This window comes from Populus alba, chromosome 18 (assembly GCF_005239225.2).
Source record: "Populus alba chromosome 18, ASM523922v2, whole genome shotgun sequence".
NCBI classification, from domain to species: Eukaryota; Viridiplantae; Streptophyta; class Magnoliopsida; order Malpighiales; family Salicaceae; genus Populus; species Populus alba.
In genome coordinates, this window is record NC_133301.1 from 12,397,083 (window position 1) to 12,415,279 (window position 18,197).

An 18,197-nucleotide genomic window follows, 5' to 3' on the forward strand; every position below is an offset into this window, starting at 1 on the left:
CTATTTTAAGCATCTTGGCCTGTCCAAATCCAACACAAACTATCAAATTTGATGAGACCGACCACGACTTTTACTTAGTAGAAACAGTATCATTAACAGTGATGATGGTATCTGCCGTCATCATTTCCCTGTGCATCACGCTTAACAAATAGAATCCAGCACGGTTTGTTTGGAGGTTGCTCTTCATATGATAAAACGGAAATGGAGATTGACACTTCCTCCTCCGACTATTTAAGGAGTCCCTACTCTTTCACGTATGATTAGGAATCCGATGCAAAATTATTTTTAAAAATATGTTAAAATAATATTATTTTTTTTAAATTTATTTTTTCCATAACACATTAAAACAATCTAAAATTATATAAAAAAATAATTCAAAACTTAAAAAATCAAGAATTTAATATTATTAAATCAAAATGCCGAACAAAATATTAAAGCACCGCATATTGATGCGCATGCTGTATTTACGGATGACCAGGCGAGGTTTGGAAGTGAAGGGCATTTCTAGAAGACTTGTGACACTGGCAATTGCAAAATAGTTCATTGCTTGAATCATTATCAACTAAATAACGGTCTAAAATCAGATACCTTACAACAGTTGCATTTGAACATCGATTTACAGAGAAGTGTGGCAGCTCACACTTTTCGCCACCAGAATTCAGTCTGCGCTTCACTATCTCGGCTGAAGTTGCAATTTTATTTGATACCAACTGCATTTAGTCCACTGGAACTTCAACTTCCATCTTCAAATCAGAATTTCCAAGAATCTGCAAGTAAGCAATCAACTGTGATCGCACGAGATGAATTTAAAGAACTGAGTGGAGAAAGTGACTAATTAAATGTTATGAGACGCTAGACGGATGATGCAATAATTGAAGGGGGCAAGTTCAAATGGGAAATTTAAGGCAGTAAAAAAGATATAATCCATAAAAGTTTACAAGGAAATTGCATATTATCGACTAACCATTTCAACCCAATAACTTAAATATATTAGGTGAGGATTTAAGATCTAAATTATATTATTCTCTAAAACACTCCTTCAAGTGAAAACTCTTTGGGTTTGAAACTTGTATAGATCAACACTATATTGTACTTAATTTTTATAAAATAAATGGGATGATGAGATTTGAACTCATGACCGCTTGATCATTAAGGCTCTGATACCATGTTAAAGAATCAATTCAACCCAAAAGCTTAAGATGTTAGGTGAGGTCCCAAGATATGATTTATATTATTCTCTAACACACCCCCTCAAGTGAAAGCCCTTTGGGTTTGAAACTTGCACAAACTCATACTATCTTGTACTTAGTTTTTATTAAATAGAATAAGAGTGATGAGATTCGAACTCATGACCGTTTGGTCAATAAAGCTCTGATACCATGTCAAAGAATCATCTCGACCCAATGACATAAGTTGTTAGGTGAGGTCCTAAGATATTATTTATATTATTCTCCAACACATATGTCCTAAATTATAGAGAGAATTAAATAAGGTATGCGGGCACATGATGGTGTGAAGGGCAATGCACCTAGATTAATTATACTACATGTGATGTTTGACATAGCCAATAAATATAGTGACTAAACAATGGATGGCATCTACAAGCATAAGAAAGTACATTTTAGGAAGCCTATGACAACAAATACAAGATATTTTCGAATAAAGCACCCAAAGACCAATAAATATCATAAGAATAACCATTATAAGCAAGTTCACTTTGAGTGTCACCAATATGTCTATCATTTAGGTTACTCTAAACACGATGACCTTGATGAGCGAGTCATGAGCCCTAACCAAATAGAATTCCCCACTTTTGACGATCATCATAGCCCTTGGATATTTGATACGTGGATTCGTGAAATGGATTAATTCTTTAAGTGACACAACTTATCTGATAATACAAGAGTTAGATTTGCTGAGATGATGCTCATTCTTGATGTTCATCATAGTCTCATGATATTAGTCCTCTTAAACTACTTAATTCCCCCACCCACCATGCTTGACGTCCAGCACGTCAAAGGTTTTGAGCAACATTCTCCTCACCCCCTCATGCTTGACGTCCAACATGTCATAGGTTTAGAGCAACATGTTGAGCTCTCTGATCCCTTACCCCTAACAGATGATGAGGAAGATGAAGATAATCATAATTTACTAGGTTATGTCCAAACTACATCTACTAAGACTTCAAATAATATTTGTTCCACTCCACACCCTCAGTCATATAGCGTTCATAGTTACAAACCTAGAAAGCTTGTATATCTTCTTCCTATGTCTCCACACTATAAAATATCTAATTCAATTGTGTCATTTGCATGTAGAGTTCATAATTTGCATATTGAGATCATAAAAAAAACTCAACCAAATAATGAAAAATATAAATTTCGAGTTGATTCACATAAGTATCATGATGTACTTAATGTTGAAGATTATTTTGTGATACAAATTAGCCCTAAACGGTGTCCTTTGAAAACCAATCATAAATTTCAAGTGAGTGGTGTTAAGCCGTTCAAAATGTTACGAATGATTGAATCAAATAATTATGTTATTAATCTGTCATCAAACTTTGATATTAACTTTACTTTTGACATGAAGGACTTTGTTATGTATAAAATACAACCTGTCTCTAATGCTCATTTTAAAATATATGCCTCATTATTCTTATCTTTAACACGAAATAAACATATTAATACTACTTTGAAAGCAGAAGTTGTTTTTACCAGGAATGGTGAGCTTCATTGAATCCTGGTATATGAGCTAGACGACCAGATTCATATCATACTTGGATTATCAAAGAGGCATTACAACAGCTTAATCATGATCTTTGGGAGCATTATTGAAGCAACCTTGAAAAACTCAATGAAGTCAAGTTTCTCCAACCCCGAAAGAGTTGATGATGACATTGAACTCGAAACCTTGTTTACACACTCGTATAATCATAGACGATGAAGGGTAGCTCAAACTGTTGAGAGATTGGACTTTAACTTATATTTTGATTTAATTTATTTGAACTTTTAGTTGAGGTTTATTAATTAAACTTTATTTGTTGGGTTTGATTTAGTTATTGTTGGGTATTTTATATAGTGAGCTATAAATCTAATTATTTGTTATAAATAGGGATTTAGTATTTATATTTTATTTTTCTAAATGTTAGACGGTTATTGATGAATTGAATAAAAACTACAAAGTTGCATACTTTTTCAACACTTGTTCTTCTCTTTTTTTAGCTTCTTCTTCTTAGATTTTTCTTTTCTTTCTTTAACTTTAAATCTATTTTGTCCCGCATCACCATGTTATAAGATCAATTTCACAATCACAAATTCTCTACCTATGAAGCATGCTTGAAAAGTTGATTCCCAATGTGAAAATGCCAACCTAATCCCCCTTTAGACAATGAAATATCAAGTTTAACCATAATACACTAACAAAAGTTTCTCTAGACAAAGCAATCCAAAGTTCATAACAATTGTTCCAACCTTCAGGAAAAGGAAAAAGAAGAAATAAAAAAGAAAACTTATATTAAAGTGACTAAGTTAAGGGTGGTGATGTTTATTGTGCATGTGTAATGTATGAGCACAACAGATCATAGAAAGAATAAAGTAAATCAAGTAAAATTAGTTAATCACATTTGTTTTTTGTTATCAAGTTCATAAAACTTTCAATAATTACCAGATATATCAGATATAAATGGCAGTACCTTTACAAAGTCTGACAAGACTAAGAAAGAATCCTTTGAGCAACCTGCTTCTTCAAGGACACGTGTCAGCACTTGCTGCTCCAAACATAAGTAAAGATCCAAAACAAAGCACATGTCAATACCAGATGTACATATAAAGAAACAATAAGTTTCAAAGCAGTCCTAGCTCTATGATATTAACCAAGCAAAAACTTGAAATCACATCAAACTTCTATGATAACCGAGCAAAAACTTGAAATCACATCTGATACTGTTAGTCAATAAGATCACATGTATTGGGAACTCAATTTTTTGACTTCTTGATTTGAAAACTAGGCAATGTGCACTTCATAACCAGTCCTCGGTTTAAGTAAAAACAAGCACTCTTAAGCTATTTCAGCAATGGATACTTACATCATTACAAACAGGTATTTGTACAAGAATTTCAAATATTCAACTTCATTGTAGGCAACAACAAGGGACTATTCTGCGAAGTTTACCATTGCCTTTCTTCCAATTGATTTTATATCAACAGAATTGACTCATGTATTCTAACTGAAACCATACCACATCAGACAAAAACCCTGAAAAAGTTCAAACAATGTGCTTGGAGATCAGTTTAACTGCAAGCCTGTAAAACTTTTGCTACCACGGTTTTCCAGATTCCTAAATATAGCACCACATAAAACTCACTTCAACTCAACTAAGTCTCTGCCTCAAACTCTACTAAATCTGATATTCCCTGGAGGCACTATAATGTTCATAAAAACTCAAATTGCACCTATGATAAAATTAAAAACCATTCTCATGCACCTTAAAATACAAATAGAACAGTTACATAATCCATGGCAGCTTTAGAGAGATTAATTCATAGATCAGTCAATTCAACAAATCAATTCATTACCTAAACAATTATCATTCCAAAAAACCTTCCAAAAGTTGTTGCAAAGACGTCTTAAGTAGCCCAAACTGGTGCCGCATATATACCTCCTAAGAATATATAATAAGCCTTTTCTTTTTCATAAAAAAGAAAAAGATAGTAGGAAAACTCCAAATATACAGTAAGAAGAATTAGGCAAGCATTGAATCTCCCTAAATATTAAACCATTGAGCCCCGCAGTGTCCCTTATTTGCAAAAAGAAATGTCTGCACTGATAAAAGTTCCAAGAAATTCACTCAAAGATAAACGTGCCCTTACATTCTTCTTTTTATACCTAAAACAAGGTCAAGGTATGCAATTTGGCACACATGTTCTTATTTGAATCTCGAAATTACCAATTAACCATATGCATACGAAAATCGACAGGAACACTAAACACATCCAAATCAAATTCAAACGAAACCAAAAGAAGGCTGAAATCTAACCTTTCTTTGTTGTTCTGATACAAACTGACCGGTCAAATCATGCAATACATCCAACATATCACTGAAGGTAACTTTCCCATTGCCATCCGAATCATACACCTTGAAGATAACTACACAACAACATAAGATAAAACACATCTATGGAGATTAGAGACTATTTTTATGTTTTAATTTTTGAAAAAGTTAATAAAAAATAAAAAATAAACATTACATTCGATTTTGTGTTGCAAAGGAGCTCGAGGACTGAATGCAGACAAGAATGCCACAAATTCCTTGAAATTCAGTCCATCTACCATTCTCAACAACCTCTATTATTCCAAACAATAAAAAAAAATCACTAAAAAAATTACAAAATATATGAAAAGAGAGACAGAAATTAAAATGCAGAACCTGAGAGAGAGGATTGACGGCGAATTCAGGAACGGAAAGGAACTCATCGGCTGGGACGAAACCGCAGCCGTTTCGATCCAGCTGGCAAAACCTCTGGTACAACGACACTATCTCTTGCTGCGAAACTACACAGACAAGTTAATTAAATGTAATTGTAAATTGATTGTGTGGAGAGAAGAGGAGGAGGAGGAGGAGGAGACCGAGGGAATTACGTACAGGTGTGGTTACAGTGTTGTTGGACTTCTTCGATGTCGTATTGAGTGAGCATCGAAGATGTGTTGCCCATGGTGCTCTTGGTGATGTGATCGATGAAGCGTTGTTTCCTTTTCCTCGTTTTCGTTTTGATTTTTTTACTGGGCAAGTACTGGTTTGGTAGGTTGGTAAGCGTGCGTGAACAAGAAAGTAGTTGCTTGTTTTTTTGGGTTTTAAAATATTTTAAGATTTTTTTTTTAATTTGTTTTAATAGGTTGATAATAAAAATAATTTTAAAAAATAAAAAATATATTATTTTAATATATTTCTATATAAAAAATTATTATAAAAAAATAACAACAAACATTATAAGCTAAAATTTATAGATGGTTTACTTTGTCTTGTTTCAAGTAACTCTTATTTCTAAATAAGGTCTTAAATAAGACATGAATCAAAGTATCCATTTTTAAAAATATTTGAAAATATAATAATAGTTGTTTTTAAAATGATTTTTATTTAAAAATATATTAAAATAATATTTAAAAAAATATCTTTGATATCGGCATATCAAAATTATTTAAAAAACATAAAAAAATAATAATTTGAAACAAAGAAAAATAATAATTTTTTTTAAAAGTACACAAAAATCTGACTCCTTCTATTTTTATTTATTTTTTATTTTTACTAATTCATTCAAATACACACACCCTTTAATTATGAACTTGACTCGTGTTTAACCATGACTTGGATTTTTATTTCTAATTAAAAAATTCAACATGTAGGCTTCTTCAACATTTTTTTTTTATATGAAAGATATTAAGTGTAAATTAAAATAATTATATATGTATCTAATTAAATAAATTAAAATTATATATGTTAATAAAAAAAAATTACTAGCAATAACTAAACATGCATTTGAAAAGGTCAAGAAACATGTGTAAATTAAGATTTTTGATCTCGCAACAAGAATCATTTACATGATTTTATTCAATAACTATGTTTATTATAATTAAATTTTTATTTAATAAAATGATATTATAAATAGACACATAAATAAAATTAATTGAATAGGAAAAAAAAAGATATCTCATAAGGTTGCACTTTTTATAAATACTATTAAAAAATAAATATTTTTTTAAATAAATTTAAATTAAATAAAACATAAAAAAAAATATGCAATTTCAAGAGGAAAAAAATAAATTAAGAGCAACACAAATAGAGTTTGTGAGGACTAAATTGAAAAATAAATAATTTTTTATGATGAAATTAAAATAGATTGACTATTAGAGGGACATAAAAAGGAAATTTGTTAATAATAAAATATAGAAGGATGAATATTGACATAATATAACAACTCTATATTTTAGTTTCTTTGTTGATGTTAATATTTCTACCTAATCAAAAGTTAAATTAACTTATGAATCTTAATAACTTCCTCTGCATATATTCTAATAAAAAAATAAAAAATATACAAGTCATTTCCGTCAAATATATTTATAATTTAAAGTTATTTTAGCTTATTTTAATGAAGTTATTTATATATATATATATAAAAAAAATTTAAGTTATATTCTAAAATATAAAAATTATATATCAAACAAACTTTAATTCGATTATAAATTGTTTTAATTTTGATCGATTCAAATTCATACGAGAAAATCATTTAAAGTGAAAATTAACACCAAGTGAGAATATTGTGAAAGGCAGCCAATCCGAATGATGGATTCAAAAGAATTTTACCATCAAATCTGAACCCTTCATATTAAGAGGATATATTACATGTTGAAGACAGCTACGTACTTCGAAAATATAAATCCAATATCTCCACTCCCCCGTATCCACTACCCAGCCGACTCCTCCAACCATGTCCGTTCTCCCGTCCATCCTCCTTCCTCTCTCTCTCCCCTTCCCAAACAGCACCTCAATCCTCCCCTATCCCACCCGTAGACTTCACCGTCCCCAAACACTCCCAAAAATCCTCTGCGCCGCAAAACGAACGGGAAAGCAAAGATATCCCTCAGAGAAGAAGAAACTCAAGTTGAAGCACAAAGAAGCTCTGACTGATGTCAAGAACAAATTTGATGGCATTTGGAGGCTATCCAAGCTTGCTGTTTCCGTTCAAGACGACCCCGGAAAGGACTTTCTCGGCGTCTCCGATGGGTTGCTTCAAGAAATTGCCAAAGCTATCAAGTTCCCGGTAATACTCTTATCTGCCCCTTTTTGAAAACGAAATTTGATATTCTTTTTACCATTTTTAATCACTTAAAACTGCAACAGGTTGCTTCAATGTTGCCCCCAGAAGCATTTTCGGTTATTAGGAAATCGTTTGATGCGAGAAAGGTCAGTTTAATTAATAGGGGTTTGCTGTTTTTGCTTGCTTTCTATTAAATTGATTGAAATTATCCTCAATCTCTATTTTTTTTTGTTTCATGCTTCATTGGTAAACAGTTAGTTATATATAAAAAAAAAGTTTTATTTTTGTTTCTGTCTAATTTGTTTTAGTAATGTTTTTTACTTTTTTCAGATGTTAAAGGAGGCAAAATTTGTGTATACAGTGGATATGGATGTGAGTGAACTTATAAATCTAGAACCTCGTACTAGGGATTTCATTTCGGATTTAGAGCCTAGAGTTGGGCTTATAGAACATATGCCTCGAGAAAGAGTCTCGGGTGATATAATTAGTGTAATACAAGATTGTAAGAAGGTTGAGGGAGAAAGGTTGCTGAAAGAAGGTGGTGTTAATGGTTATTCTTCCAATGCGGGTGCATATAAGTACACGGGGAGTAGAAAACCGAAAATTGCAGTTGTGGGTAGCGGGCCATCTGGGTTGTTTGCTTCTTTGATTCTTGCAGAGCTTGGTGCAGATGTTACTTTGATAGAAAGAGGCCAGCCAGTTGAACAAAGGGGACGGGATATTGGTGCTTTGATGGTTCGGCGGATTTTGGATTTGGAGAGCAATTTTTGCTTTGGGGAGGTTATATCTCGCTTCACTTAGTACTCTTGTTGAAGGTTGTTTTAGTATCTTGTATGCGAATCAATATTGTTTTGGATTGAGTCTTTCTGATTATGTTTCCTAGAACAAAACTATCTTGTTGATTCTCGGCTTCTTAAAAGTGTCATAATGATTTTGCCCGTTGCCATTCCAACACCTAGAAACTTTTAACTAAAACTTAATTTTTTCTTTGCGCGTGTGTTTATTCTGTCAAGTACATGGTCTTCATTTTGTTTATTCTGAAGTATTTGTTTGTCAAGTTCATTTGTCTATTCATTACATTTCTTTTCAAGTTTGATTCCAGTATCCATTTAAATGACTTGAACCTTCCCATTATAGTTACATTGAATGAATTGGAATGGCTAGACAAGTGATAAACGGATTATTTGTTCTCTGTATATGGATGAATGAATTCTTGCACTGTAATGCTTCAAAGAAAAGCCAAGCTTCTCTGATGCATGTGTGACTCAATTCCTAAAGCTCCATCATGGCGCTTAGTGACTCCGTTCCAAATATGCTGCTATATTTCCCAGAAATTGGTTCAAAAGTTATTTTGTAATTAGCGGAAGCTCTAATATAATTACCCATGCCTGCTTCTGAGGACTGACATATTTTCTGCTTTGAAATGCTTATGAAGCATAGCTTGGGTTAACATGCCCATGAATGGCTGAAAAGCTGGAATATGAATTGCAACAATGAGGATATGGGTTTCTTTATATTTGTTTGATAATTTTATTCCATTCTGGCTCTCATTTTGTTTCATTGATTTGACATTGTCTGTTTATTTGTTATTTTTCCATCGCCTACTTATATTTGGTGAGCATTCTTTCCTTGTCTGATACCAAGTCATATAAAGGACTTATGTATGGCAGGGTGGTGCAGGTACTTGGAGTGATGGAAAGCTAGTAACTAGAATTGGAAGGAACAGTGACAGTGTTTTGGCGGTGAGAACCATTCCTCATATTTCTGATCTAATCTCCTATGCATTGCTTTTGCACTATACGTACTATCTTTTACAGATATTAGCTCTTCTACTATATCCGTGATTTCCTGGTTGGTTGTCTCACAAATGCTTGCCTGTGTTTTTTTTGTTTTTAATAAGAAGCTTACATACAGTTTTATTAGAAGATACAATTACAGGTCCAATTTATTCATGCATGTTTATAACTTGATATAATTTCCTTTTGAGAGCTGCATTTTTAGTATGAATAAAGCTCTTTGATTATTAACCGGGTGGTTGCAGAATTAGCTGTCATCATGAAGATGTGGATTTTCCAGTTACAAGATCATTATTATTCAAATTAATAGGTTAAACTACTTGCAGAACTGCTAGGAAAAAAATGTCCATGTCTTTCCCCATATTGCCTATTTATTTTTGCATTTCTTCTTCTTTTCATTCTTACTTTTATTTGTAGATTCCTGCTAAACAAAATTTATAAACAAGTTCTACTTTTAGTTTCAGCAATTGTACGAGGTATCTAATATTTATGTAAATCTCAGGTTATGAAAACTCTGGTTCACTTTGGAGCCCCAGAAAACATCTTGATTGATGGAAAGCCTCATTTGGGAACTGATAGGCTGGTTCCATTGCTCCGCAACTTTCGCCAAAATCTACAGGACCAGGGTGTAAGTTGCTGATTCAGCATTTGCCTATCTGAAACAAGTTGTTGATTGTGTTTCTTTACTACAGTTTTCCACTCTGTTAACATCCAGAAAACTATACTGCCTTAGGTTTCAATCAAGTTTGGGACAAGGGTAGATGATCTGATAATAGAGGATGGTCATGTTGTGGGTGTCAAAGTTTCCGATTCAAAGGACAAACAGAGGCTGGATTGCCAAAAGTTGGGATTTGATGCTGTCATTCTGGCTGTGGGCCATTCTGCTCGTGATATATATCACATGCTTCTTTCCCATGATATTGATTTGACGCCAAAAGATTTTGCTGTGAGTTCAGAATCCTTTTCTCCTTTATCTATCGTGTAATAAAAGAACTTGACAATGAGTGGCCATCCATTCGCTACTTTGGTCCACCAAATTACTTTAAACAGAACACACCATTTATTCATGGTGTATATCAAGGAAGTAAGCTTCTGTTTGGCCACTGAATTAGGCATGTTTGGTCATCAGTTGACCGTAATAAGAGCCAAAATCAAATTGACTTCCTTTGTTACTTGATGAGAGCTTCATTAATGGTCAATTCAGGGTAGAAGTGCATGATTTGTTTTGGTCTAGACAGTGTAATCAGCATCAAATTTTCTTATAAATTTTGTGAAGTGATTTTTGGCAGTGCGTCTATTGTGCCATTTCTGATCTGAAATAGGTCACTTAAATCGACTTTCAGCAAAATTGCAGAAAAAAAAACCTAGGGTTAAAAATTCATTTTATTTCTTGTCTGTTACAGTTCAGCATGAATATCTTTAATTGTTTTGTCTTTATTATGTGACATCCATGCTGTGGTTATTGATATTCTGCTTGATTCTTATTTTTAACTTGGCATCTTGAGACTTTCCTGCCATTGTCATAGAAAGTTACTTGGTTGAACAGGTTGGTTTGCGGATCGAACACCCCCAAGAGCTAATAAACAGTGTACAGGTTGGTTATGTATATCTTTTCCTCATTTAGATGAATTGATAATTGGCTTGACTCATCATGATATTTCACTTCTGTTCTAAAACATGATTCATCCAATAGCATTCTTTCTGTTTTGTTCTTGCAACTCAATTTATACAAATTTGCAGTATTCTAGTCTGGGCACTGAAGTTCATAGAGGACGGGGGAAAATACCAGTGGCAGATTACAAGGTTGCTAGTTATGTTAGTAGAGAGGATGGGAAGACACCCTCAAGTTCAGGGCCTACAAGTCGTAGTTGCTATTCTTTCTGCATGTGTCCTGGTGGACAGGTATACTTGTTTGTCTGGATATTTTCTGCAAAGAATATAGATTTGAATGTAGTCATTCTTTTGAACACTGCCTTTCGGTCACTTTGTTTGTTACTTTTGTTGCATCTGTAAATGCATGCTTAGTCCTTGACTGAATACTTGATAAATTCAGTTTAACATGAAAATTTTGAATTTTTGCAATTAATTATGTACTTCGGGATTATAAACTGAACTTGTTGCAATCACTTGTGGGTGTCACTGGTACTACTTTGTAATGCAGTTTAAAAGTTCTATTGCACCAGAAAAAATCAGAACCAGTGAGGGACAAGTTAGAACCTAGGACCTGGGAAAGATGGGATGAGGGGTAAATTGTACATAAATAAAACCTCGAATGTATCCACTTATGTGGGTGCTTAAATTGGTGACCACAGGTTGTCCTGACTAGCACAGATCCATCTGAGATATGCATCAATGGGATGTCATTTTCTCGTCGCGCTTCTAAGTGGGCAAATGCTGCACTTGTTGTCACTGTTTCGACACAGGACTTTAATTCCCTGAATTTTCATGGGCCTCTTGCAGGGATTGACTTCCAGGTAGGCTTTCTGCTCTTGTTTACGTTATTCTTACCTTAATATTAATCACGTACCCACTGCATTATAAAGTTTAGCCTTGAGCCAAAGTTGTATAGAAAACAAAGCTCCATAAAAATTTAAGAGAATTTCGTTTTACAAGAAATATTTTTGTTTGCCTCTAGCCAATATTCTTGTCACAAATTTCATATTTTCCATAAAAGAGGTTTCAAATTACTATACCCCGCACACTGGCCGGTCTAGTCCTTTCTAATTTCCACCAGATTGATTCAAACCTTTGTACTATCTTGGAAGTCCATGTTTTGGGTCCTTGCTTCTTTTTTCCTGAAATAATTTCCCCATCATTTAGAGGGAGTTTGAGCGAAGAGCGGCTGTAATGGGAGGAGGAGACTTTGTAGTGCCTGTGCAGACAGCAACTGATTTTCTAGACGGCAAGCTATCAGGTAGAATGTAAATTTCTTTTCCAGGGATCTTTTACTTCTGAATCTCCCTTAGTTGACCTGCCTTGTTTTGCCAGTAACATCTTTGCCCCCATCAAGCTATCGGTTGGGGGTGAAAGCAGCAAAGCTCCATGAGTTATTTCCAATGCACATCACAGATGCTTTGCGGCATTCAGTCTCCGCGTTTGACAAAGAGGTTTTAGCATTTTCACCTTTAGCTACATTTCTTTGCAAATCTCTTGAATATTCTCTCAATTAAAAAATAACTTATCTTTGCAAATCTCTTGAATATTCAGTTACCAGGATTTATCTCCAACGAGGCTCTTCTCCATGGAGTAGAGGTAGCTCTGTTTATCTTTTCCAGACACGTGGCAACACAAGATTTGCAATACATCCAACATGCATTTTTTTTAATGGATTCAGATTTGCTATCTTCTGCACAGTGTATTTTCTCAAACTTGCTTCTTAAGCGTTGATCTATTTTTCACACTTGCTATTGAATCATTTGTTCTTCCAGACAAGAACCAGCTCTCCTATTCAGATTCCTCGTAGCAGTGACACTTATGAAAGTATGTCCTTGAAAGGGCTCTACCCAGTTGGTGAAGGAGCAGGTTATGCTGGCGGGATTGTAAGTGCCGCAGTTGATGGCATGCATGCAGGATTTGCCGTGGCAAAAAGATTTGGTTTGTTTCTCGATGGCATAGAATCAGTTTTGGGGAAGGCTCAAGGAGCTGGATTTGCAAAGTACTAGGAGCAACTCGGGTCATTGGTCTCATAATCATAGGGCTTTTGGTAGGCTTGTGGTTCCATGCAGCCAAGGGGAAGACATGCCATGGGTTCAGCTTCTACTCCAGATTTCATTGCTGAATGAAGGTTAGTATACTATGCCATTTCATTTTAGAGCTGCGATCAAGAAACTTTCAGTGTCAATGTCAAGTCTATAAACTGTTGATACTTCAGTCTCGTTTTTTGTGTGAACGCGGCATGATAGAAAATTGGAAGGATTCTCGGTAATTGGAAGGATTCTCGGTGATTGGAAGAGTCGATTTTGCTATAGTCCATTTGAACAATCATCAACAGATGGATCCAGGAGCTGAGGAATGTCTTCCAGTGTCTGCCAATGTTAATCTCTTTTCCTTGGTCATGTTGACTCCTCTAATGTTTGTGTGCTTTATTGTTGAAGAGGATCCTAGTGTGATCGTGAAAGAGTAAATTGAAGTCATCTTTTCTGATTGCTAGACCGACCCGAGTTCTAACTATGGAAGGGTTAATACTTGATTGAAAATTAGAAGTCAGTTGGCTTTGAAATTAAACTTGTATTGCAGAAGTACTCGTAGGTTTGTAGCTTACTTCTGTCATGTGTAAATAAAGACACCATGATAGCTTGAAACCTAGGCGCGCTGTGTAACATTAGTCTTCATCTCACAAAGATTTGAAAGATCTTCAGATTATTTATGATAAAGTTTCATTTGCTAGATTATGCAAAAGCAAATTCATCGTTACACTATTCCAATAAAAAATACTTATAAATCTATATAACTAGTGTTTCCCAAGCACAATTAGCTTTTGTTAATTGTCACACTCTATTATTAGCTGTGATTGAAAACTTTACAATTTTGAATTTGAGTTATATTTCGTTATACATGGGGGACTAATAAGTAAAAGTTGTAATTAGGCTAGCGCAGCCAAGAAAAAAAAACTTTTAAAGCATAGGAGTTAGAAAAAATTAAAAAATCAATTAAACCAAGAAAAGAAAAGCAAAAAAAAAATAATTAAAAAAACCAAATTGTAAAAAAAAAATAGACCAGTTTAGTTTTATAAGTTTGAAACTGAAAAAATCAGATCGAACAGAACTCAAACTGAAAAAAAAAAAAACTGGAAAAAACCGAGGCAAACCAAAAAAATCAAGTCAAACCGGTTTTTGTTCTTAAAAAACTGAACCGAAACCGGTCGGTTTGAACTGGTTTTGATTTTTTAAAAAAAAAATAAATTTAATTTGATTATGTTTTTAAAAAATAAAAAATAATCACTTTTAAATAGAGTACTAGTTAAAATTAATTAGATATACATGGCAAAAATATACATATAATAAGAAAAACATGCTAGGATTCAAGTTTTCCTAAATAAGCGATTGAAGTTCATTGTTTAATTTTTATCGACACTTTAATTCAATGTTCAATTGGCAGCTTTATACTTGTTAATACTGTTTTGTCTCTCTCTCTCTTTCTTTCTTTTTTACGATGTATTTTGATTTCAAAGTATTTTGACATTCCATCCCAAGATATTATAAATAATGCAAAAAATAATTTTTTAAAATAATATTTCGGGATTCATAAATTTCACCTTAAATGTAAAAGCTAAATTAACAATAAATAGTGCAATTCAAACAAAATAACATGTATCTAAACATAAATTTCAAAATGAAATTAACTTAAAGTAGTTAAACAAAGGAAAAATCTCAGAATATTGACAAACAAAGATATTTTAATACAAAAATAAATAATGAAAGGAGAGGTTAGAACATCTATCATCAGTCATCAAATTAAGAGCTCAAGTGTATTTAGGACATAATATTCTAATTTTGTTCTAGTTTTTATCTGAAATAAAACAAGTGACTTCGGTATTTAATAAAAAAAATTCAAATTAGATTGAGAAAAGATGAAATTGGTTCTAATTTTTTTTTGTATTTTAAAACTAGTTATTCCACCAGAAACTGGATGAAGAGTCCATTTATTTTTATTTTTTAAAAGTTTATTTGAAAAAAAATATTTTTTAATTTTTTTTTTGTGTTTTCAGATAATTTTGATTTACTATATCAAAATATTTTTTTTAAAATTAAAAAATATTATTTCGATACATTTCGAGTAAAAAATATTTTAAAAAAAATTATTATCATGCTCTCAAACACCCCAAAATCAACTATTATTAGCAGAATACAACTTCACTAACAAGCAGACTAGTGTTAGTTTTTTTGTTTTTAAAGTATCCTTACATTGGTCATAACTTGATAATTCGACATGATTGAATTAGAAAGTCCTTCCGATTGCGTGTATGAGTTGCTAATTGAATTAGATTTAGCAAATACAACTGGAAAAAAAATACAAGTTCAACCCAACCAAAAAAAAAAAGGCTGGCTCACAGTCCAACAAAACAAAAAAAAAAAAAACCCATTAATCTTGCATACCAATAACACATGCACATACCAGCAACCTAAAGCAAGTAAGCCTTAACATGAACAAAGCAACAACCCAACCAAAAAAAAAAGCTAGAAAAGCTCAACAAATTTGCTGAAAACAAAGGAACCACACAGATTAATTATGGATGCATAAGAATAAAAACTAAAAAAAAATAGTTAGAGGGGCAATGAAAAGAGGGAAAAAAAACTAAACTGATGGTGCAACAACCAGAAAAAAAAAGCAATGGAAAAAAATAAAAAGAGAGTCCAACAACTGGTGGGCAAAGAAATACACAAACCAGGGGCAAAGAAATACACAGATCAGAAATAAACAAAGCAAAAGAAAAGGCATTTGGCTGTAAACTAAAAAAGAATAGGGTATTTTAAATTTCTGGTCACTCGAAATATAGAGGACAACTGCTGTACAAAGTGCAAAATCTTATCGCTAACCAAAATGATTATATTTCCCATGCAAACCAGACAACCCTCCTCCCAATATAAAAAGATCAATGTGACAGCAAATAGGATATATTTTCTGACAGCAAATATGATACATTTAATGTATACTGACCCACTAATTTAATTAACAATACAGAACCAAAAGAAAACAAAGAGCATGGCTGCCAGCAAATAGGATTATGATACATTTTCTGACAGCAAATATGATACATTTAATGGATACTGACCCACTAATTTAATTAACAATACAGAATTAAAAGAAAACAAAGGGCACGGCTGCCAGCAAATAGCATTAGGATATATTTTGTAACAGCAAATAGGATATATTTAATGCATACTGGCCCACTAATTTAATTAACAATGCAGATCCAAAAGAAAACAAAGGGCATAGCTGCTAGCAAACAGGATATATTTAATGCATATTGGCCCACTAATTTAATTAATAATGCAAAAGCAAAAGAAAAGAGAGGGCATGCATGCACAAACAAAAACAACAGACATGCGGGCTGAAGTAATTGTTACAATCCACAGTTGCATGAGTCTGAATGAACAAGAATACCGCAACATGATTTAGTTTCTTTGTTAATCTTCCATTTACTATTCTTAACCTATATCATGGCTTTTTATTTCAGAATTTAGAGTTGCATGATCATGTGATTATAAACTATGAAGTGATAAATTGCCGATGTTGGTCAACTTTAATAGAATAGATGTTGCTGGTAATGTTTGGGATTTCTGCAAAGTGGAGATTTTGTTATTTAGATTTAGAGTCTAGAAAAATATATGACCTTTAGCTGTGGCTATAATTTTTAAAAGTATAAAACATTGTAGCTTCTGAAAATAACACTTAAAAATAATTATGATATTATATTTTCAAGTATTACAGCATATATATATATTTTTTAAATAAATAAATATTTTATCCTGAAAGCAGGAGTTCCTCCCTTGGGTCCCTATCTTAAGCAACGGGTCCAATAAGTCATTGAGGACAGGCATCAAGCCCAGAGGAAAGGCCCGTTCCTCACTTTCAGCTGCCGAAACTTTTATGCCATGTTTCCACAGGCGAGCTAGCTGTTTGAGTCTGTTCATTGAATTTTAAAATTAATAATTATATAATTTTTTAATAATTCTAAAAAGATTTGAAATTATAATTATTAAAAATTAAATTCAAAATCTAATCAAGTTATTCCTTAATAATAAAAAAAAATATTATTTTAATTTATTTTTTTTAAGTAAAAAATATTTTTTAAATTAATAATCTATACAAGTCTTTCAAACACCATGTTTTTCAATCTTTAAGATCAATCATTTTCCACTTTCAACTCCTCTGTTTTTCTTTTTTTATCCCTTAGAAAAATCAGCTCGTAGTTTATGAGCAAAGAAGCTGACAGCGGCTGCTAACTTGCTATGGTATCCAACGTGAATTATAGTAATCCACGAAACCAAAAATAAAAATAAAAATAAAAATAAAAATAAAAATAAAAATAAAATCGGCGAGAATCATGGATTGTTCTGTTAATTTTGGATTCTTCTTGCTTCAAATAATTATACCACATGAGGATTCGGGACTGCTATGCTTTGAAATGTCTCATCAACAAAACGCCACATCAGGCAAAACATATCTTTTTTGGAAAAGTAAAGCTTCGATGATCTTTTGAATGAGAGAATTTTTTTTTTAAAAAAGTCATGTTAGGGCACCATGCAGACATGCAAGATGACAAGGTTGGAGCACTTGAGATCTTGATCCAGTAGTTAAAGGAATTTGTTTTTTTTTTTTTTATTTTTGGGTTCAAATCTCATCATACATGTTTGTCATCCCCGCGGCGCCTTACATGCTCATTGGGTTTGCAGGATGTTCAATGAACCGTGTGATTAATCGTGGTGCGCACAAGTTGGCCTGGACACCCACGTAAATCAAAAAAAAAAAATGACAAGGCAGGTGGGTCAACTCGTGGGTTAATAGATTGTCCTGGGTTTATTGGAGTATTTTTCTTCAAAAAAAAATATTGTTTTTGGGCATTTTTTGTTGTTGAAAAAACCTG

The 18,197-nt window shown here is 32.8% G+C and overlaps 2 protein-coding genes across 5 annotated transcripts; one reads left to right on the forward strand and one right to left on the reverse strand.

Annotated features, from left to right (window-relative positions):
* Window positions 1–381: 381 nt before the first annotated feature.
* Window positions 382–5,807, reverse strand: LOC118034390 (uncharacterized). The gene is made up of 6 exons (XM_035039667.2): window positions 5,645–5,807; window positions 5,429–5,553; window positions 5,250–5,346; window positions 5,039–5,148; window positions 3,695–3,769; window positions 382–767 (listed from the first exon to the last, which is right to left on the reverse strand). The coding sequence occupies exons 1-6, from the start codon at window positions 5,712–5,714 to the stop codon at window positions 717–719; spliced, it is 528 nt and encodes a 175-aa protein (XP_034895558.1). The 5' UTR covers window positions 5,715–5,807; the 3' UTR covers window positions 382–716.
* Window positions 5,808–7,408: 1,601 nt separating this feature from the next.
* Window positions 7,409–13,983, forward strand: LOC118034389 (uncharacterized). 4 transcript variants are annotated; one of them, XR_004685015.2, is made up of 14 exons: window positions 7,409–7,817; window positions 7,898–7,960; window positions 8,145–8,594; window positions 9,485–9,556; window positions 10,113–10,238; window positions 10,344–10,556; window positions 11,157–11,204; window positions 11,351–11,512; window positions 11,923–12,084; window positions 12,431–12,524; window positions 12,599–12,717; window positions 12,818–12,862; window positions 13,039–13,394; window positions 13,482–13,983. XR_004685015.2 is itself a non-coding variant. In XM_035039666.2 (13 exons), the coding sequence occupies exons 1-13, from the start codon at window positions 7,485–7,487 to the stop codon at window positions 13,270–13,272; spliced, it is 2,121 nt and encodes a 706-aa protein (XP_034895557.1). In that variant the 5' UTR covers window positions 7,409–7,484; the 3' UTR covers window positions 13,273–13,983. The 4 variants fall into 4 exon arrangements, 1 of the variants encoding a protein (XP_034895557.1); XR_004685014.2 differs by having other exon boundaries at window positions 13,513–13,983; XR_012168701.1 differs by having other exon boundaries at window positions 13,543–13,983.
* Window positions 13,984–18,197: the final 4,214 nt, after the last annotated feature.